A 23,864-nucleotide genomic window follows, 5' to 3' on the forward strand; every position below is an offset into this window, starting at 1 on the left:
TTTTAATTTTTAACTTTTTTTCCTTTCTCTTTTCCCAAAGAAAAAATAAAGGAGTTCATGACCACTAAATCAGCCCCACAAGAAATTTTAAGAGGGACTCTTTGAGTGGAGAAAAGACAAAACAAAACAAAAAAGACCAAAAGCAGCAAAGAATAGAAAGGACCAGAGAACATCACCAGAAACATCAAATGTACAGGCAACACAATGGCAATAAATTCATTAACTTTCAATAATCACTCTAAATGTAAATGGACTAAGTGATCCAATAAAAAGACGTAGGGTATCAGAATGGATAAAAAAAAAAAAATAAGACCCATCTATATGCTGCCTACATATAGACAAGAGACTCATTTTAGACCTATAGACATCTACAGATTGAAAGTAAGAGGATGGAGAACCATCTATCATACTAATGGAGCTCAAAGGAAAACCAGAATAGCCATAGTTATAGCAGACAAACTAGATTTTAAAACAAAGACTGGAATAAGAGATGAAAAAGGGCATTATATCATCATTAAGGGGTCTATCCACCAAGAAGATCTAACAATTATAAATATTTATGCACAAACTTAAAGCACCCAAATATATAAATCAATTAATAACAAACATAAAGAAACTCATTGCTAACAATACCATCATAGTAGGGGGCTTCAACACCCCACTAATAGTAATGGAAAGATCATCTAAGCAGAAAATCAACAAGGGAACAATGGCTTTGAATGACACACTGGAGCAGACGGACTTAACAGATATATTCAGAACATTTAATCCTAAAGCAGAATACACATTCTTCTTGAGTGCACATGGAACATTCTCCAAAATAGATCACATACTGGGTCACAAATCAGCCCTCAACAAGTACAAAAATATTGATATCATACTATGCATATTTTCAGACCACAATGCTATGAAACTTGAAATCAATAACAAGAAAAAAATTGTAAAGACCACAAACACTTGGAGATTAAAGAATATCCTACTAAAGAATGAATGGGTTAAACAACAATTTAAGAGGAAATTAAAAAGTACATGGAAGCCAATGAAAAGGAAAACATGACCATCTAAAACCTCTGGGATGCAGCAAAGGCAGTCATAAAAAGGAAGTATATAGCAATCCAGGGCTTCCTAAAGAAGGAAGAAAGGTCTCAAATACACAACATAACCTTACACCTTAAAAGCTAGAAAAAGAACATCAAAGACAGCCCAAAACCAGCAGAAGAGGGAAATAATAAACATTAGAGCAGAAATCAATGATATCAAAATTAAAAGAAAAATAGTAGAATAGATCAACAAAACCAGGAGCTGGTTCTTTGGAAGAATTAACCAAATTGATAAACCCTTAGCTAGATTTATCAAAAAGAAAAAGGAAAGAACCCCAGTAAATAAAATCATGAATGAAAGAGCAGAGGGGTGCCTGGGTGGTGTAGTTGTTTAAGCATCCAACTGTTGATCTCTGCTTGGGTCATAATCTCACAGTTTGTGAGTCTGAGCCCTATGTCAGGCTCTGCACTGATGATGTAGAGCCTGTTTGGGATGTCTCTCATTCTCTTTTCCCCTCCTCTCTTTCTTTCTCTCTCTCAAAATAAATAAATAGGGGCGCCTGGGTGGCTCAGTCGGTTAAGCGGCTGACTTCGGCTCAGGTCGTGATCTCACGGTCCGTGAGTTTGAGCCCCGCGTCAGGCTCTGTGCTGACAGCTCAGAGCCTGGAGCCTGTTTCGGATTCTGGGTGTCCCTCTCTCTGACCCTCCCCCATTCATGCTCTGTCTCTCTCTGTCTCAAAAATAAATAAACGTTAAATAAATAAGTAAATAAAATTTTAACAAAGAGAGATCACAACCAACACTGTAGAAATACAAACAAAAATAAGAGAACATTATGAGCAATTATATGCCAACAAACTGGGCAATCTGGAAGAAATGGACAAATTCCTAGACATATCCTACCAAAACTGAAACAGGAAGAAGCAAAAAATTTGAACAGACCCATAACCAGTAAAGAAATTGAATCAATAATCAAAAATCTCTGAATAAACAAGGGTCCCAGGCTGCATGGCTTTCCAGGGGCATTCTAACAAACACTTAAAGAAGAGTTAACACCTATTCTCTTGAAGCTGTTTCACAAAATAGAAATGGAGGGAAAACTTCCAAAGTCATCTATGAGACCAGCATTGCCTTGATTCCAAAACCAGATAGACTCCAATAAAAAGGAGAACTACAGACCAATCTCCTTGATGAACATGTATGCAAAAATTCTCAAAAAGATACTAGCAAATGGAATCCAACAATACATTAAAAGCAGTAATCACCATGATCAAGTGGGGTTCATTCTTGAGCTTCAGGGGTGGTTCAACATCCACAAATCAATATATCACATTAATAAAAGAAAGGATGAGAACCACATGATCCTCTCAATAGATGCAAAAAAGCATTTGACAAAATACAGCATCCTTTCCTGATAAAAACCCTCAAAAAGTAGGGATAGAAGGAACATACCTCAAGATCGTATATGAAAGATCTACAGCTAATATCATCCTTAATGGAGAAAAACTGAGAACTTTCCCTCTAAGGTCAGGAACACAATAAGCATGTCTATACTCACCACTGTTGTACAACATAGTGTTGGAAGTCCTAGCCTCAACAATCAGACAGCAAAAAGAAACAGAAGATATCAAAATTGGAAGGATTTGCTCTTTGCAGATGACATGATATTCTGTTTGGAAAACCCAAAAGACTCCACCAAAGAACTGCTAGAACTGATACATGAATTCAGAAAATTTATATCAAAGGATATAAAATCAACATATAGAAATCAGCTGCATTTCTATACACCAATAATGAAGCAGCAGAAAGAGAAATCAAGGAATTTATCCCATTTACAATTGTACCTAAAACCATAAAATACCTAGGAATAAACCTAATCAAACAGGTACAAGATCTATACACTGAAAACTAAAGAAAGCTTATAAAAGAAACTGAAGAAAACACAAAGAAATGAAAAAACATTCCATGTTCATGGATCAGAAGAACAAATATTGTTGAAATGTTGTTACTGCCCAAAGCAATCTGCACATTCATTGCAATCCCTACCAAAATAACACCAGCATTTTTCACAGAACTAGAACAAACAATTCTAAAATTTGTATGGAACCAGGAAAGACCCCGGATAGTTAAAATCATGTTGCAAAAGAAAACCAAAACTGGAGGTACCACAATTCTGGACTTCAATCTGTATTCCAAAGCTGTAATCACCAAGGCAGTACGGTGCACATAGATCAATGGAACAGAATAGAGAACCCAGATTGGACCATAAATGTATGGCCAACTAATCTTTGACAAAGCAAGAAAGAATATCCAATGGAAAAACAGGTCTTTTCAGCAATGATGTTGGGAAAACTGGACAACAACATGTAGAAGAATGAGCCTGGACCACTTTCTTACACCATACACAAAAATAAACTCAAAATAGATGAAAGACCCAAATGCGAGACCGGAAACCATTAAAATCCTAGAGGAGAAAACAAACAGCAACCTCTTTGACCTCAGCCACAGCAACTTCTTATTAGAAATGACTCTGGAGGCAAGGGAAACAAAAGCAAAAATAAACTGTTGGGATTTCATCAAGATAAAAAGCTTTTGCACAGTAAAGGAAACAATCGACAAAACTAAAAGGCAACCAACAGAATGGGAGAAGATATTTGGAATTGACATATCTGATTAATGGCTAGTATCAAAAATCTATAACGAATTTATCAAACTCAACACCAAAAAACAAATATTCCAGTGAAGAAATGAACAGAAGACATGAATAGACACTTTTCCAAAGAAGACATCCAGATGGCTAACAGACACATGAAAAGATGCTCAGCATCACTCATCATCAGGGAAATACCAATCAAAACAATATTGAGATACCACCTTGCACCAGTCAGAGTGACTAAAATTAACAATTCAGGAAACAACAGATGTTGGTGAGGATACAGAGAAAGGGGAACACTTTTGCATTATTGTTGGGAATGCAAACTGGTGCAGCCACTCTGGAAAACAGTATAGAGGTTCCTAAAAAATTTAAAATGGGCTACCCTATGACCCAGAAATTGCACCATGAGGTATTTATCCAAAGATACAAAAATGCTGATTCAAAGGGGCACATGCACCCCTATGTTTATAATAGCACTATCAACAATAGCCAAATTATGGAAAGAGCCCAAATGTCCATCAATTGACAAATGGATAAAGAAGATGTGGTATATATATATATATATATATATATATATATATATATATATATATATAATGGAGTATTACTCAGCAATCAAAAAGAATGAAATCTTGCCATTTGCAACAATGCTGATGGAACCAGAATGTATTATGCTAAGCAAAATAAGTCAGTCAGAGAATGATAAATATAATGATTTCACTCATATGTATAATTTAAGAAACAAAAGAGATGAACATAGGGAAAGGGAAGGAAAAATAAGATAAAAACAGAGAGGGAGACAAACCATAAGAGACTTGAATATAGAGAAAAAACTGAGGGTTGCTGTAGGGAAGATGGGTGGGGGGATGTACTAAATGGGTGATGGGTGTTACCATCACTTGTTGGTATTTGTTGGGATGAGCACTGGTTGTTATATGTAAGTGACGAATCACTGAATTCTACTCCTAAAACCATTATTACACTATATGTTAACTAACTTACATTTAAATAAAATTTAAAAATAAAAAATAAAAAAAGGAGTATCTGCACATAGGGTTGGTTCTGCTACATGTATACCCAGCCTTCTCCTTCCGAACTATTATCTCCAAAAGTGATTTCAGCTAATAGATGCAGTTGAGCAACACATCAAAAGAAAAATACAATTGTGGTTGAAATGGGTCCCTCTCAATCTCCCAATTCATGCTATATTTCAAGTTTTATTTTATAGATTAACTATTTCTTATGATCTGAGTGGAATGCAAAGATTAAGTGAATAAAGGCAATATTAATTTAAGTGGGAATAAAGAAATATATGTAAGGATAAAAGGTGTGGCAATAAAAGGCAGTTGTGTACCTAAAACATGAAAACTTTGTTCTTATGTAGAACTATCTGCTACAAACTGTGAAATTACTTACTTACAATATACATGAGAGTCAGACTGGACCCAGTATAAATAAGGATGTCAGTATCTTAATAATCATATATTCACATTGTCTGCTCTGGCTCCCTTTCTCCTAGACAGGGACCAGGACTTTGACAAATTCTTAGTTTTTACTTTAAATGTTAGTTTCCATCTCCCCAGCAGTTACCTAAAAATCGAACCTTCTTTAACCTTTTTAAAATTAAATATTATATATATTTTTTGTTAAGATAGAATACACAGCAATCCATTAGACTGCTGCTTTTGGAGTGTCAACCACGTCCTAATCTTGCATCTCTGAAACCACATCTTAACTGTCTTGATTAGATTTGGGTACCCCCCAAATCTTCTCCTAGGAACATATTTACAGATTATGCATTAGTGAGTTAACAAATGGAAAGTTCAGGGTGGGAACTTTGTAGCATTCCCTTGGGCCAACACTTGTTGACTGTCACTGGCAGCCTGAAGTGCCATCCTGTGAAGGATTCTGAGGCTGTGAACAGAGGTAACATCTTGCATATCCCTATAGTGTGTAAATAATACATGCTTACTAATCTGAAATAAATCTCTTATGTTGTGGTATTTCTGATTTCACTCAGAGAAATACAGGCCACTCTGGCTTTTGGTCATGTTAATTATTATTTCTCAAAGTGTTCTCCTTTCTAGATCTTCATGACCCCATTCTCTATTGAGTTCTCTTACCTCTTAGATAGCTCTTCCCTTTTTCTTTATGGACTCCTTTTCTACCATTAATATTTTGAGGGTCCCTGGGCACTGTCTTGGTTCTTCTCTCTCTTCTCTTTGCACAGACCTGGATGAACTCATCCACACCATGGCTCCCAGTCCTGTCCAAGATCCTTTCCAGAGCTCCAGACTCATGAATCTAGCGACCCACTAGACGTGTCCACTCTGATGTCCTTTTGCTATTGCAACCTCAATGGCCAAATCTGAGCTTCTTTTTCCTCATCAATTACAGCATGGAATCAATCAGTAGGTTGCACCCAGTATTCAAAGAATACGATAGAATAGAACTGATGTGACAATATCAGAAGATACCATTATTAATAAAGAACTGTTTGGAGAAAATTTATATGTGTGCACTTGATTTGATGTATAATGTTTTCTGCCTGCAGATCATAGTAGAAAACACTCTTTCCATTTCCTCTCCTAACCCTAACGAAAGCTAACCTCTTTGATCCATTCCCCCTGCCATGGTCTTAATTTAGACTCATGCCATCTCTTGTCCAGAGCTGTAATATCTTTTAACTGGTCTTCCTGACTCCAGTCTCCCTACCTATCACCCCCTACCCTTTATTCCATCCTTACAAGCTGCTAGAAGGCTCTCTCTAAAACACATTACTCCCTGACCTATGTTCATTAGTGTCTCTAGCTAGTTTTGGGATAATACACAAACTCCCTTTTCTGTAGTCTAAAGAATCTCTGAGTTCTATTTAATAGTATATAGTCATGTATGTGTTGAAAGTTAAGCTTAATTGCAAAATCACCAAATATTTTTATGCAGAAAGAAAGCAACTTTTTACAATACTATGACCACAAATGCCCTGAAAATCATGACAGGACATCCTCTGCAGATATATTATAATTCTTTGCTTACTCCCAAGGTGTCAGGACACACAGCAGATCCTTTATAAATATGTTTATTAAAGTGTTGCTAAAACTATTTTACTTGCATACTGTACCACACATAAAAACTAATTTTCATCAGCAGCATCTTTCTCTGTGCCTTTCTCTATTCCATTCCATCTACTCCAAATGTCCCTCTCTTCTTTGTTCTGTAGATGAGCCCCTATCTGTCCCTTGAAATTTGGATTGAATGTCCCCCTCCTCTGAAACCCTTCCCTTACTGTTTCAGGGACAGGAAATAACTGTCAATATAAAAAAAATCTGATTTAAAATGGGTAGTTGATCTGAATAGACATTTTTCGACAGAAGACATAGAGATGGCCTTCAGACATATGAAAAGATGCTCAACATCACTCAACATCACTCAACTCAGAGAAATGTAAATCAAAACCACAATGAGGGGAGGGGCCAAGATGGCAGAACAGCATGTAAGTTTTTTTTTTTTTTTTTGCGTCTCCCATCCACAAAATACAGCCAGATCAACACTAAACCATCTTGCACACCTAGAAAACTGATTTGACGATTAACACAACAATCTGTACAACCTGAACCACAGAACTCAGCAGGTACCCGGCAGAGAAGTGAACTGCGGGGGAGAGAAAACACACTGAGGGCAAGGAGCTGTTTTTGCTTGCAGAGAGAGGACAGAGACTGGGATGGGGAGAGTTTGGGAAATCACCCTCCCCCCCAAAAGCAACCAGAGAGAAAGTGGAAAAGTGGAAACAGCCAAAGGGACCAATCAAAAAAGGGAGAAGGGAGAAAGGAGAAAGGACAGGGTTTAAATTCCATTAAGACTCTATAAACAGGGTGAGCACAGAGTCTGAAACTCCATAGTTCGATACCTGGAGGTGCTCTGGTGGGAAGGGGTAAAACCCAGGAGCAGAGTGAGCTCCAGGGGTCCTTGGGACACACCCCCTGCTTGGAGGACATTTGGTAGAGGCAAAGACCTGAGAGAAGAACCACATTAGCTGGTGCTGGAACAAGGAAATTAAAGGTGAAGATTGGTGCCAGATGTGTGTTGTGACTTACCATAATCCCTGAAACGTTGCTGCTAGATGATTGCATGAGCTTTTTCTGGGTCGGGCTGGCACCCAGCTGCAGTTTCTGGGCATCGGCAGCAGTGCTATCCCTGGAATGTTCCTGGGTGTGGCCAGCACCAGCCATTGCTTGGTGAGACCCTCCCTCAGAGGATCTGAGCGGGTCAAAGCCACAGTCCCTCAGAAGTGAGGGGCTGGGAAACACAGCCACATCTGAGATAAAACTTAGGAGGGAAGTGCCTCCTGGCAACCTAATGGTTTGGTTACGGACAGTGTAAAAGCAGGGAGTGGATGGAAGCCAGAGACAAAGGACAGGTGGGGAGAACAGAGTTCCAGTACTAGAGACTGGGTAGCTGGGTGACGCCATTTTCACCCCTCCCACGCATGTGCATACACTCCTACAAGCACCAAAACAATCCACCCCAGTAAGCTAAGCAGTGCCATCTAGTGGAGAATGGACCCATTACACTAAGCCTGCCCAACTGGGCCAACGTCACTATAGAAACACAAGTCTCTCCACCTGCTTAGTTTACAACTATAAAGTCCTTCATAGTTTGACTTCTAGGGGAAAATGATGTAATTTCAATCATATTTTAGTATGTTTGCTGATCCATCTATTTCTTTTCTTTTTCATTTCTTTTCTTTTTCTTGAATATAGAAAGAGAAAAAAATTATTTTTACTTTCAATTTTTATTAAAAATATTTTTGTTTAATTTTCTCTACTATATTATTTAATTTTTGTAAAATTTTTCAAATTTTATTTTACTTCCATCATTTCATTTTATTCTATTTCATTGTATACCTTTTTTCAAATTTTCAAACGTTTTCCATTTTTTTTGTCCCCTTTTTCTCTAATCTAGCAAGCTCCTTTCATCAACCAGACCAAAACAAACCTAGGATTTAGCATCATTTATTTTATTTTGTGAGTGTGTGCTGTTTTTAATTTTTTATTTTAATTTTTTTACCTTAATTCCTTTTCTTCCTTCAAAATGATGAAATGAAGGAATTCAGCCCAAAATAAAGAGCATGAAGAAATGACAGCCAAGGACTTAATCCACACAGATACAAGCAATACGTCTGTTCCAGAATTTAGAATCATGATAATAAGAATACTAGCTGGGTTTGAAAATAGATTAGAATCCCCTTCTGTGGAGATAAAAGAAGCAAAATGTAGTCAGGATGAAATAAAAAATGCTATACCTGAGCTGTAATCTCTAATGGATGATACGACGGCAAGAATGGATAAGGCAGAGCAGCAAATCAACGATATACAGGACAAACTTATGGACAATACTGAAGCAGAAAAAAAGAGGGAGCCTAAGGCAAAAGAGCATGATTTAACAATTAGAGAAATCAGTGACTCATTAAAAAAGGAACAACATCAGAATCATAGGGGTCCCAGAAGACAAAGAGACAGAAAAAGGGGTAGAAGGGTTATGTGAGCAAATCATGAAAGAAACCTTTCCTAACGTGGGGAAAGACACAGACATCAAAGTCCAGGAAGCACAGAGGACTCCCATTAGATTCAACAAAAACCAACCATCAACAAGGCATATCATAGTCAAATTCACAAAACACTCAGGCAAGGAAAGAATCATGAAAGCAGCAAGGGAAAAAAAGTCCTTAACCTGCAACAGAAGACAGATCAGGTTTGCAGCAGACCTATCCACAGAAACTTGGCAGGCCAGAAAGGAGTGGCAGGATATAGTCAGTGTGCTGAATCAGAAGAATACACAGCCAAGAATTCTTTATCTAGCAAGGCTATCATTCAACATAGAAAGAGAGACAAAAAGTTTCCCAAACAAAAATTAAAGAAGTTCGTGACCACTAAGTCAGCCCTACAAGAAATTTTAAGGGGGACACTCTGAGGGGAGAAAAGATGGAAAAAAAAACAACAAAAAGAAAGCAAAACAAAAAGACCAAGAGCAACAAAAACTAGAAAGTACCAGAGAACACCACCAGAAACTCCAATTCTACAAGCGACATGATGGCAATAAATTCGTATCTTTCAGTACTTACTGAAACGTCAATGACTAAATGCTCCAATCAAAAGACACAGGGTAACAGAATGGATAAGAAAACAAATCCACCTATATTCTCTTTACAAGAGACCGACTTTAGACCTAAAGTCACCTTCAGATTGAAAGTAAGGGGATGGAGAACCATCTATCATGCTAATGGTTGTCAAAAGAAAGCCCGAGTAGCCAAACTTATATCAGACAATCTAGACTTTAAAATAAAGACTGCATCATGAGATGAAGAAGAGCATTATATCATCATTAAGGGGTCTATCCACCAAGAAGACCCAACAACTGTAAACATTTATGCTCCAAATTTGAAAGCATCCATATATATGAATCAGTTAATCACAAACATAAAGAAACACATTGATAATAATACCATCATAGTAGAGGACTTCAACACCCCACTTAAAGCAATGGAAAGATCATCTAAACAGAAAATCAACAAGAAAACAATGGCTTTGAATGACACACTGGACCAGATGGACTTAACAGATACATTCAGAACATTTCATCCTAAAGGAGCAAAATACACATTCTTCTCCAGGACACATGGAACATTCTCCAGAATAGATCACATAATGGGACACAAATCAACCCTCAACAAGTACAAAAAGTTCAAGATCATACTGTGCATATTTTCAGACCACAACGCTATGAAACTCGAAATCAACCACAAGAAAAAATTTGAAAAGGTCACAAGTACTAGGAGACTGAAGAACATCCTACTAAAGAATTAATGGGCTAACCAAGAAGTTAAAGAGGAAATTAAAGTACATGGAAGCCAATGAAAATTATAACACTCCAGCCCAAAACCTCTGGGACGCAGCTATAACAGGAAAGTATATAGCAATCCAGACCTTCCCAAAGAAGGAAGAAAGATCTCAGATACACAAGCTACCATTATGCCTTAAAGAGCTGGAAAAAAAACAGCAAATAAAACCCAAAACCAGCAGAAGACAGGAAATAAGAAAGATTAGAGCAGAAATTAATGCTATTGAAACCAAAAAAACCAGCAGAACAGATCAATAAAACCAGAAGCTGGTTCTTTGAAAGAATTAACAAAATTGATAAACCACTAGCCAGTTTGATCAAAAAGAAAAAGGCAAGGACCTAAATAAATAAAATCAAGAATGAAAGAGGAGAGATCACAGCCAACACAGCAGAAATAAAAACAATAAGAAAATATTATGAGCTATTATATGCCAATAAAATGGGCAATCTGGAAGAAATGGACAAATTGCTAGAAACATACACTACCAAAACTGAAACAGAAACAAATAGAAAATTTGAACAGACCCATAACCAGTAAGGAAATCAAATTAGTAATCAAAAATCTGCCAAAAAAACAAGAGCCCAGGGCCAGATGGCTTTTCAGGGGAATTCCACCAAACATTTAAGGAAGAGTTAACACCTATTCTCTTGAAGCTGTTCCAAAAAATAGAAATGGGAGGAAAACTTCCAAACTCTTTCTATGAAACCAGTATTACCTTGATTCCAAAACCAGACAAAGATCCCATTAAAAAGGTAAACCACAGACAGATTTCCCTGATGAACGTGGATGCAAAAATCCTCAACAAGATATCAGTTAACCAGATCCAACAACAACATTAGAAAAATTACTCACCATAACCAAGTGGGATTCATACCTGGGATGCAGGGCTGGTTCAATATCCACAAGACAATTGATGTGATTCATCACATCAATAAAAGAAAGGACAAGAACCACATGATCCTCTCAACAGATGCAGAGATAGCATTTGACAAAATACAGCATCCTTTATTGATAAAAACCCTCAAGAAAGTAGGGATAGAAGGATCATACCTCCAGATCTTTAAAGCCATATATGAAAGAACCACCGCTAATATCATTCTCAATGGGGAAAAACTGAGAGCCTTCCCCCTAAGGTCAGCAACAAGACAGGGATGTCCACTCTCACCACTGTTATTCAACATAGGATTGGAAGTTTTAGTCTCAACAATCAGACAATGCAAAGAAATAAAAGGCATCCAAATTGGCCAGGAGGAGGACAAACTTTCACTCTTCACAGACGACATGATACTCTATATGGAAAACCTTAAAGATGCCACCATAGAATTGTGAGAACTGATCCAGGAATTCAGCAATTTGAAGGATGTAGAGTCAATGCACAGAAATCAGTTAAAATTCCTATACACCAACAATGAAGCAACAGAAAGAGAAATCGAGGAGTCGATCCCATTTACAATTGCACCAAAACCCATAAAATACCTAGGAATAAATCTAACCAAAGGGGTGAAAAACTTATACACTGCAAACTATAGAAAGATTATGAAAGAAAGTGAAGAAGACACAGAAAAATGGAAAAAGATTCCATGCTCCTGGATAGGAATAACAAATATTGTTAATATGTCAATACTACCTAAAGCAATCCACATATTCAATGCAATCCCTATCAAAATAACACCAGCATTCTTCATAGAGTTAGAACAAACAATCCTAAAATTTGTATGGAACCAGAAAAGACCCCAAGATTGCCACAGCAATCTTGAAAAAGAAAACCAAACCTGGAGGCATCACAATCCCGGACTTCAACCTATACTACAAAGCTGTAATCATCAAGACAGCCAGTACATACTGGCACAAGAACAGACACTCAGATCAATGGAACAGAATAGGGAACCCAGTAATGGACCCACAAATGTATGGTCAACTCATCTTTGACAAAGCAGGAAAGAATATCCAATGGAATAAAGGCAGTCCCTTCAGCAAGTGATGCTGGGAAAACTGGACAGCGACATGCAGAAAAATGAACCTGGACCACTTTCTTACACCACACACAAAAATAAACTCAAAATGGATGAAAGACCTAAACAGAAGACAGGAAACCATCAAAATCTTCGAGGAGAAAGCAGGCAAAAACCTCTTTGACCTGGTCGCGGCAACTTCATACTCAACGCTTCTCCAGAAGCAAGGGAAACAAAAGCAAAAATGAACTATTGATAGTTCACTATTTTGACCTCATCAAAATAAAAAGCTTCTGTGCAATGAAGGATACAATCAGCAAAACTAAAAGGCAACAGGCGGAATGGGAGGAGATATTTGCAAATGATGAATCAGATAAAGATAGATTAGTATCCAAAATCTGTAGAGAATTTATTAAACTCAACACCCAAAAAACAAATAATCCAGGGAAGAAATAGGCAAAAGACATGAACAGACACTTCTCCAAAGACATCAGATGGCCAAACGACACATGAAAAAAATGCTAAACATCACTCATCATCAGGAAATACAAATCAAAACCACAATGAGATACCACCTCACACCTGTCAGAATGGCTAACATTAACAACTGAGGCAACAACAGATGTTGGCAGAAAGAGGATCTCTTTTGCACTGCTGGTGGAAATGAAAACTGGTACAGCCACTCTGGCAAACAATATGGAGGTTCCTCAAAAAATAAAAAATAGACTTACCCTATGACCCAGCAGTAACACTGCTAGGAATTTGCCTAAGGGATATAGGAGTACTGATGCACAGGGGCACTTGTACCCCAATGTTTATAGCAGCACTCTCAACAATAGCCAAATTATGGAAAGAGCCTAAATTTCCATCAACCTATGAATGGATAAATAAATTCTGGTTTATATACACAATGGAGTACTACGTGGCAATGAGAAAGAATGAAATATGGCCCTTCGTAGCAACGTGGTTGGAACTGGAGAGTGTTATGCTAAGTGAAATAAGCCATACAGAGAAAGATAGATACCATATGTTTTCACTCTTATGTGGATCCTGAGAAACTTAACAGAAACTCATGGGGGAGGGGAAGGAAAAAAAAAGAGGTTAGAGTGGGAGAGAGCCAAAGCATAAGAGACTCTTAAAAACTGAGAACAAACTGAGGGTTGATGGGGGGTGGGAGGGCGGGGAGTGTGGGGGATGGGTATTGAGGAGGGCACCTTTTGGGATGAGCACTGGGTGTTGTATGGAAACCAATTTGACAATAAATTTCATATATTGAAAAAAAATTAAAAATAGAACTACCCTATGACCCAGCAAATAGGTATTTATCCAAGGGATACAGGTATGCTGTTTCGAAGGGGCATATGCAATCCAATGTTTATAGCAGCACTGTCAACAATAGCTAAAGTGTGGAAAGAGCCCAAATGTCCATCAATGGATGAATGGATAAAGAAGATGTGGTATATATATATATACACACACATACATACACACACAATAGAGTATTACTCAGCAATCAAAAAGAATGAAATCTTGCCATTTGCAACTACGTGGATGGCACTAGAGGGTATTATGCTAAGTGAAATTAGTTGGAGAAAGACAAATATCATATGACTTCACTCGTATGAGGACTTTAAGATGCAAAAACAGATGAACATAGGATAAAGGAAGCAAAAATAATATAAAAACAGGTCGGGGACAAAACATAAGAGACTCTGAAATATAGAGAACAAACAAAGGGTTACTGGAGGGGTTTTGGGAGAGGGCATGGGCTAAATGGGTAAGGGGCATTAAGGAATCTACTCCTGAAATCATTGTTGCACTATATGCTAACTACCTTGGATGTAAATTTTTAAAAAATAAATAAAAAATGTGTGCTTACAGGGTTGCCTGGGTGGCACAATGGTTAAGCACCCAACTCTTGATTTTGGCTCAGGTTATGATTTCCCAGTTCGCAAGTTCAATGCCTGACTTGGGCTCTGCACCAAAAGTGGGGGATTCTCTCTCTCCCTCTCTCTCTGCCCTTCCCCTGCTTGTGTTCTCTCTTTCTCTCAAAATAAATAAACTTAAAAAAACATATGTGCTTATAGTCTGCAGAATTTTACATTAGTGACCTCTGATACTTTTCTAAATCTGAGAAACTGGAAGCTCAACATCCACAGCTAAATTTCATTAAGCAGACATACTTACTATTTGAATCATTTTGAACAAGTTACTTAATTTTCTGAGCCTCTGCCTAATTTATTTTATGCCATATCTCAGCTCAAGAATTGACCATGACACTGTGGTCCCTAATATGACAAATCTAAATGCTCTATTCATTCACTCAACAAATATGTATTGAAACCTTACTAGCTCTGAGGATGCAGCAATGAATATAACCAAAGGTAAGGTCCCCACTCTGACAGAATTAAGCACCTCTTGCTTAGGTCCCACCAACAGCTATTTCCTTTTGCACTCTGTCATCCAGCCTCATCAGGGCTTCTCCAGTTAAACTGTGAGGGACGACTGTCCTTTTTCTTCTCTACCTGGAATATCTGTACATTTTCTCACCAACAGTCACTATTTAGCTTTTGCTCTAAGTTCACCCTGAAAAGTTACACCCTTAAGGAAATCATCCCAGACTTAACAATTATTTGTTTACCATGTTTATTTCACAATTTATTTAGACAGTACATGTGGTTTTCATTTGTACATATCTCTTGACAGCTCTTGCAAATATTTCTTGTCTTCCAAAGTTGATTATAAATGTATGAGTTAAAACCTGTGTCTTCTTTTTTGTTAATGGTAGAGACCATTTACTATCCCCTAACATCCATTCTTATCTTCCTCCTTTTAATACTAGAACTCCCTAAAATTCAAAGTACATGGCTGCCCAGCTAGAGACTACATTTTCTAGCCTTCTTTGCAACTAGGTAAGGTCATAGAGACTAAATTCTGGCCAATGGAATGTCCGCAGAAGTAATACATGCAAGGGCCAGGATTTCTTGCCCTCTACTTCCTTAATCCTCTTCTTATGGGCTGGAACATGATCTTGAAAGTGACCAGTCATCTTGGACATTGCCGGTGAGGGCAAACCAACCCCAAAGGAATGTTAAAACAAGAGAGGTCATCTGGGATTCTGAGCTACCTTTTTGGAGAAGGACCTATGAGCTAAGATTTTTATCCAGTAGAAAAATAAACTTCTTTCTTGTTTAGGTCACTGCTATCAGTATTTTATAAAACATGCAAACCAATAATCTAACATAATGCTCTTTATGGTACTTGACATAAAATACTATGAATGGAGTGCTAAATAAATACTGATTGAATGAATATATGTATATATATTCATGTGTATATTCATATGTATATGTATATGTATATTCATATGTGTATATATATTCAGATATATATATATCTGAATTCAATAAATAAATATTCACTAATAAAGTGATTTGGTGGGGGTGGGGGTGGGTTTTTTCCCCCCAAATGTTATGTGTTCTTGTTCATTATGTGTTTAAAAGAGAAAGGCGGGTTCTGATTTTTTTTCACTGAGCTATATTCATTTTCTTGGAAATGTTATATACTATCAATATACTCTATCCTTCTAATGTCACTGAATAAGAGTTTTGGAAGGAATATCTGAAATAGGATGGTCTGGCATTAAATGTTGGCATTAAAAGAGAGAAGTTTTAAGTAACTGGGACTCATACAGAAATTTTAGTTTTAAAATTTGTAGAGAACTATGGTCACTGTTGACCTCTATAGCTCATGCTGTTCACCTATGTCACCACCACTTCCCAGGACCACAAAAGCAGAGGAAACAACATACCTCCAAATCTCCTGAGATATTGGCACCAGCAAGAATCCCAGTAGCTGCGGGGAAAAAAATGGCAAAGACAGAGAAGAAGCCTTCACCTTTTGTGAAGCTTGGCCCAAAGTTTTCAGCAAATATTGATGCTGTAACACAAGTAAAGAGAAAATTATCATGTAGACTTTCTTTACAGAGTATGAGATTGGTTTCCTTTAGTTTCTATCAATGTCTTGTGTAAATGTTTCCCTATATTTTAAATGGAAGGAACTTGAAGAGATTGGCGTACTCCTGACAAACCTCATACTCATGTTTGCCGAGAGTCAAGGTTGTAGATTTCTAGAACAGCTCTGAAAAACTTTTGTGCCAACAGAGACCCAGGCCTCCTGACTTTTTGAATCTTTCTAGATTGAAAAAGGGGGAAATGGAGAATGTTTCTCATGGCTATACTGGCATATCTGCAAATATACCACACATGTGTACTGCCCTATACACACACAGCTACTTTCTTCCATGCATAAATACTCTAATCAACACACAGATTTTCTATGCTTTTTTTTAATTGTAGGAAAGCCCTGTGGGTGAAACTATCTTATGATTTTTCTACTTATGTTTACCCTCCCCATTCCCTGCTCCCAGATATTAGATCTTAAATTCTTATAGCAAATTCTCATATACAGAAGTTTAATATAGTGAAGAGCCTTGGTCATAAAACAGTACTATTCCATGAGGTCTTAGCAAATTATTTAAATTAGAAGCAAACAATGCAGAAGAAAAACAGAAAAAGGAAGGGAGAAAAATGCAAACAAAAGAATCTGGCCTGATGCAAAAACAAGGAAAGAGAATTTGAGTCATCAGAAACAATGCAGCAGGAGCTAGAAGGACTCAGAAAATATATAGCAGGAGCTAGAAGGAGGGAAAGGGATAGAAAGGAAAAAGGACATTAACATACAAAGCAAAGAAGACAAACTTTACAAAGAAAAAGAAACAGGTAGAAAGGGGTGATGGGATACCTAAAGGAAACAAATACTAATAATAAATAATGAAGAGAAATATTTTTTTAAATCTCAGCAGTGGATTCTTGAGTAAGCTAGAATGGACAGCTAGGAAGGTGTACATAGGTGGAGTAGAATTTCATGCTCAGTATGATTCCCTCAGGATGATACACCAGCTCCTACAATCTTTTATGCTTGAAAACCTGACAGTGATGCTTAACTAGATAACACTAGATAATCCTAGAGATAAGCAAGGTACAAAGAAGTTTAGAAGGGGGCACCTAGGTGGTTCCGTCCATGGAACAAGCGACTCTTGATCTCAGGGTTGTGAGTACAAGCCCCATGTTGGGCATAGAGATTACTTGAAAATAAAATCTTATGAGGCACCTGGGTGGCTCAGTCCGTCGGGCGTCTGACATTGGCTCAGGCCATGATCTCACAGTCTCTGAGGACAAGCCCTGCATTGGGCTCTGTGCTGACAACTCAGTGCCCAGAGCCTGCTTTGGATTCTCTCTCCGTCGCTCTCTGCCCCTGCCCCACTTGTGCTCTGCCTCTCTCTCTCTCTCTCTCTCTCTCTCTCTCTCTCTCTCTCTCTCTCAAAAATAAACATTAAAAAAATTTTAAACACAATAAAATATATATTTTTTAAGTCTAGCAGGAAAAGGACTATGTTGGACTTTAGTACTCTCAATGGTTGAGCAAATTGCCTGACCTATGTTCTCTTTCCTTGCTTATACAACTCTACTTCTACTATTTGATAGCAACAACAATTTGTCCTACACTTGAAGGTTTTCAAGGAACTTTTGCATCCACTACCTTATTTACTTCTCAAAAATCTCTTCAGGAAGTTATTGTTATCACCCACTCTTGGTCAGGGAAATTTGAGACCCAAACATGTTAGGTGACTGGTCTGGCTGCGAAGTAGCAGAGTTGAGACTCACTGTGGATTTCCTGAAACCAACCCCAAGCTCTTCCCTGGATTGCACTGGCTGGGATTGCACTGGGATTGCACAGGCTCTTCCCTGGATTGCACTGGGATTCTAATGGCTGAAGTGGGGGACACAGGGATGGTGATGGAGGTGGACAGGGAGAACCACTGATTGCAAAGCAACTAATTTGTCACACGTACCTTGGTAGTTAAAGAAACCTCTGGACTTCTTCTCATTGTTGGATGGAATGACGGTTCCAATAAAGAAGTTTGCAATAGCAATGAGAAGAATGACCAGAAGTATCACTTGAGCCTGGAATGACAAAGAAAAAGGAGGCCAACTTAGATTCATTTAACAACTCTTCACCTAATTGTAAAAGTAATGTCCACTGAAGAAAGATTCTACCTGGTTATTCTGATTAAAACTACTATCCAATAGGCAATAGTGTATCCTTGTAGGGTACACTATGTCTGACCTGAGTGTAGCTGTTAACATTTTCAGTGGGCACATCTGCTTGTGCACTTGAAGGTGACATTTCAAAAATATTCCAAGTACTAGGTGGTAACTTGCTGCAGTGTCCTCAGGAACATAAATGGAGTCCAAAGTTTTATCGCTGATAGAGCTTATTTCTTTTCTAGACAGACTGCCTATGGATTCTTTCTTCCCTTTCCCAGTGCTAAATGCAACAGGAGTATGAGAACATGATGATTCATAGAGCTCCTGTGATGCCTCATGCATCTGATGTTGGGCCACCAGTTTGTGCTCAGCACAAGCAGGTTGCAAGGTTGACCAATCAAATTGTCTTTCTTTATCCCCCCCTCTCCTTCTGCTGACATTTCAAGAGTCTTTTGGCTTGGCATTCCCATATGCTCCTCCCTCTGCAGGGAACTCTTTGCATAACTATTTCCTTCTTCTCATCCTCGAAGTCTTAGTTACCTCTTCAGAGAGGACTTTATTGACCACTGAATCTAAATAATAACAGCTATCATTCACTGAGGGCTTACAACAACAGAGACAGATTTAATTTTACCAGTATTCTTTCAGATAAATACCACCAATAACTGTATGAAGTAGGCAACCTTATTATCATCATTTTAAAGATAAAGAAACTGAGGCACAGAGAATTTAGGCAACTTTCTAAAAGTCACACAGATGTAAACCAAGTTCAAATTCAGGTGCTCTGACAACAGAGCTAGCACTTTAAATCTACCCTCTACTGCCATGAAACCACATTGCGTCCCTGAGGGAATAAAGTCATTGTAAGTAGATTCCTCTTATTTTGTATCTCAGTGCCCTGTTCAGTTCCTTTATAGCACTTTCACAACTTACCTTTCTATATTTACTCGTTTATCTACCTGATCATTACTCCTATTCCCACAGACCATACGCTCAACTAGGGCCAGGATTGTGCCTGTTTTGGTCACAACAGAATATCCTAGCCTAGCAAAATGCCCAGCATATAATAAGCCCAGCACATAATAAACACTTAATTAATTTTTGTTTGATGTGTGAATGTATAATCCACAAATAAATGCCATATGGGAATGTTTCCCATTGCCTTATGTAGGTGGGTGACTTTGGCCCCCTTTGTATCTCTGGTGACCTCTTGAGGTCTAAGCACTGCATCTCCAGGCACTTACGACCAGTTGCAATTATACCAGTCACTGTAGCGTTATAAATCAGGAAAAATACATGCTCCTGACATGCAGAAATTTACTAACTGTATTACTATTAGTTAAATCCAGATATTCTCTAGTTCCAGGGCCTTATGATGCCACCAAATTTGCTCCTGTACTACTGTGTCTCCTGGGAGAATGATAGTTCCTGCCTCTATTACCTTCTCCCATTGCACTTGCCATTTCCTTTGGGCTTCAGCACCATAGCCAGCTTGAAATGGGATACCAGGGGTGTGACTAGGAGACCCAGTTTCCAGCATGTACCACTGCTATGATCATAAGGGGTCAGTGTGTGAAAATGGCAGCAATGTTGGTGTGTATGTCACATGGTGACAGCATAAAGAACAAAGCCCAGCCCAATCAGGTGACACATGAGCTGAGTCGTGACTGCCTGGACCTCGTGCTCTGAGGGCTTGGTGCTCTTCCCATTGCTAACCCACAACTTTTGCCATAGCAAGTAATAATAGCAATTCTTTTAGAATACAGGGTTTGTTCTATTCCTGCAATTTGGCCAAGACCTGAGCAGCAGTGGGTGATAGCACCATTTTGAGAAAATCACCTTTGCTTCCCATTCCATTCCAGCTACTGAAATTCCTAAAAGAATCACCACTGTGATGGAGCCTATTATCCGGATGTCATTGGTTGGATCCACCATCATTGAATTGCTCTCCTGGAACAACAACAGAAATCATTAAAATGGTTAGAGATGGAGCTTTTTTGGCCTGTATGTCTTATTATAGAAGAGACACTGTGCACTCATGTCTGGGGCCCTATAGGATAATAGAAAAATGAAGTGCTCCTAAATCTGAGATGAACATTATTTTGTCCTATAATAATAGGCCATTGTTAGCCAAGTTTGGAAGTTCTAGATGGTCATTCTACTCACAGATTTTAAAGCTATTGTAGCACTAAGGTAAATATGTGCCCTTATAAATACAATGTTTTCTTTCAGAAGAATGACTAGTTATTTTTGTGTGTCAAGGGGAATCTTAGAGAAATAAAAATGAGTGGTTTCCAACGTGAATATCGGAAAATAAGTGTCATTCAATTAAACTACAGAAACCAGATAATGTATGTCTTGAAGATCATGTACCTTATGAACTATATAATTCACTCATTTATTCATTTAATTTTCAAATAAAGGTCCTGCTATTAATTGGATTCAGTGAATGCTATTACTTCCAAAAAAGGAGGACTAGAAGTTAGTTCACATACCAGCTAATTAACATGGTCACATACATACTGTCTAGATGGAGCACCTAAACTAGGAAATGCTTAATTTCCTGCAGTGAGTTATTCGAATGTTTGAACTTTCTTTCCCTTTTGGAAATCTATAACCATAATAGTAATATTGATACTGAAAATAATGTTCATCATTTATCTTTTGTTTCATATTTTACACAGTATTCCATTTGTTCTGTACTGCATTTCTATTAAATACATAGAACAGTATTATTAGCTCATATGACAGATTTGAGAAAAAGGGTTCAGAACAATAGAGGGACTGGCCCAGAATCCTCTCAGCTGATAAATCTGAGAGTCAGCATTCCAAGCCAGTTCTGATGCCAAGCCCAGAGCTCCTTCCACTATATCCAACTTCCACATTCTACAGAATAAATGTATTTCCTCTCATCTTGCCATGGCGATAACCCTAGTGCCCTGAAAAGGCAAATTGAAATGAATTATCTTACTTGGCTGAAAAAAAGAAAAACTTTTAATTACCTTAAGAAGATCTACCACTGTTTCAGCAAATCCCACCACATACATAGCAACAGCCACTGCATTGGCAAAAGCAAAGATCAAGCCTATAGACCCACCGAACTCGGGCCCTAAGCTTCTGGAAATAAGATAGTAGGCCCCACCTAAAACAAAAAAATGAACATGTTTTACTTTGAGGAACTGCTAAGGGATTTAGTTTATATGACCAAATAATTTTGAATAATTTTTATTCTAATGAAAATATTGTAACTTCCTAATAATTTTAGGAATCTTGTATCACTTTAATGAATAACTTAGCCTTTTCTTGTACTCTGAGAACTGTAATAGAATTTAGTAGAACTATCCTTACTTAGTAAATTCTGATTTATCGAAACCTAATTGTATACAAAGTTTACAAATAATACAGCAAACTTTACCAAAACAAAATGCTTTGCCTTTAAAAAAAATTCATTGGTTTGGGGTGCCTAGGCGGCTCAGTTGGTTAAGCATCCGACTTTGGCTCAGGTCATGATCTCACGGTTTGTGAGTTCAAGCCCTGCATTGGGCTCTGTGCTGACAGCTCAGGGCCTGGAGCCTGCTTCGGATTCTGTGTCTCCCTCTCTCTCTCTGCCCCTCCCCTGCTCATGCTCTATCTCTCTCTGTCTCTCAAAGATAAATAAATGTAATAAAAATTTTTTTTTAATTCATTGGTGAGTTCAAATCAATGATGTAACCAGTGAAAAAAACTTTGTATTTGGAATGTCCAGGAACAGGCAGCCCTAGGCAGAAAATGATGTAGGAGATGTATATCATTGCTATTCTAACTTCCTTTCTGGTATAATTTTCTGGTATATATTTGCTGCATAAAAAAAGTATTTGTAGAGTGCTATGTATTATCTACTCTATAAATCAGAATTGGTTCTCTACGCTTTTAGCTCAAGAAGGCATGATTATTGCCAAATACCCACATGTGTATGGGTGGCCAATGGGAAGAAAGAGAGGGTTTGGAACAACTGTTTCTCCTCTGGACCTTGAATAAGGTAGTTCTATATATGGTCATGTACCTATGTGCACAGGGAAGCCTGAGCTGGACTGGTTAGCTTCTAGAGTGTACTGAGAGCAGGTAAAAAAGACGAGGTATTGAGAGGCCTAGATAGCTAGGTGTTATCACGAACCATAGTAAATTAATGGCTTTCTACAGTGAGCTAGTCTTAGAGTGGATAGAATTGGTAAGGGAATGACACCGAACAAACATATCTCAAAACAAAACACAACTATCTGTTACGGAAAAGGAATTTCCTCCACTGTAGTAACTCCTTTGGGTTAAAGGGTCAAAGCTCTCTTCAAAAATGTAACCAATTATCTGGGTGGAGCAAACTGCCATTATTTCCTTTGTCCAGATTACATTAGATAAATTAGCTAGCCAGTCATTTAGGCTTGGTCAAAGTGAGAGACTAGCAGGGGAAGCTCTGAGAGCAGGTGTATTTGTCAGAGGAGGAGGCTCTTAGAAGGCCCTGGGAAGGGGCACCTAGATAAGCTACCCAAGCTGAGGCCCCAGGTGTCAAACAGAATGGGAGGGGGAAGGCAGGAATTAGAACAGCAATGATAAACCTCACCCTCTTCATTTTCTGCCTTAGCTTGCATATTCCTGGATGATTTAAAAGTAACTCTTTGTTATGTTTGTTGGTTTCTATTTTCTTCTTAAGGATGTTTTCAGGCCTGTTAGCCCCTAGAAGTATAGCATTGGGGTGAAATCTGAGGGCTAACTAAGCGGGAAGTGTCAGCCGGGGTGCTGAGTGGGCCTGGCAGAGAGCCAGCAGGGCTCATCCAAGGTACAAAGCAACCATGTATTTTACTGTAATTATCTATGCCTTCTTTCTAGACACCTGGTCACTCTCTGTAAACGTGTTTAATCACAGGAAATAGGTCAAAGAAAACATCTAGCGGTCTCTTAATTTTAGTTGAGAGAATTTTGCCTTGATGTTCAAGTTTGGGTTAGCTCACTTTGTTTTAAGGCTTTGGGGACTAATTATTTAGATGCAGATTTTACTTCCAGCATTAAACCGACTCTGGACATTACTCTGTAACCAAAGCTTGTCGTCATAAGCAAATGAATTGGCTTACCTCCTCTTACTACTCCATTTGTGCAAATGGCAGACATAGAAATACCTGTGAGTGTCGTCACTACCACACTCAGGCCAATGATGATGACTCCAAGACCTGCAAAATC

The 23,864-nt window shown here is 38.1% G+C and overlaps 1 protein-coding gene across 5 annotated transcripts in view; it reads right to left on the reverse strand.

Annotated features, from left to right (window-relative positions):
- SLC12A1 (solute carrier family 12 member 1) overlaps positions 1-23,864 on the reverse strand; it is a 103,713-nt gene that overhangs the window by 58,337 nt on the left and 21,512 nt on the right. For 4 of the 5 annotated variants that reach the window (XM_045059366.1, XM_045059363.1, XM_045059362.1 and 1 more), the window contains 4 exons: positions 21,659-21,798; positions 20,496-20,606; positions 18,461-18,572; positions 16,358-16,485 (listed from right to left, as the gene is read on the reverse strand). In XM_045059366.1, the coding sequence (XP_044915301.1) occupies positions 16,358-16,485; positions 18,461-18,572; positions 20,496-20,606; positions 21,659-21,798 (491 nt within the window). Of the gene's footprint in view, positions 1-16,357; positions 16,486-18,460; positions 18,573-20,495; positions 20,607-21,658; positions 21,799-23,758; positions 23,855-23,864 lie in introns of all 5 variants that reach the window. The other variant, XM_003987165.3, reaches the window with a different exon arrangement.

The sequence above is a fragment of the Felis catus genome, chromosome B3 (genome assembly GCF_018350175.1).
Source record: "Felis catus isolate Fca126 chromosome B3, F.catus_Fca126_mat1.0, whole genome shotgun sequence".
Taxonomy (NCBI): Eukaryota; Metazoa; Chordata; class Mammalia; order Carnivora; family Felidae; genus Felis; species Felis catus.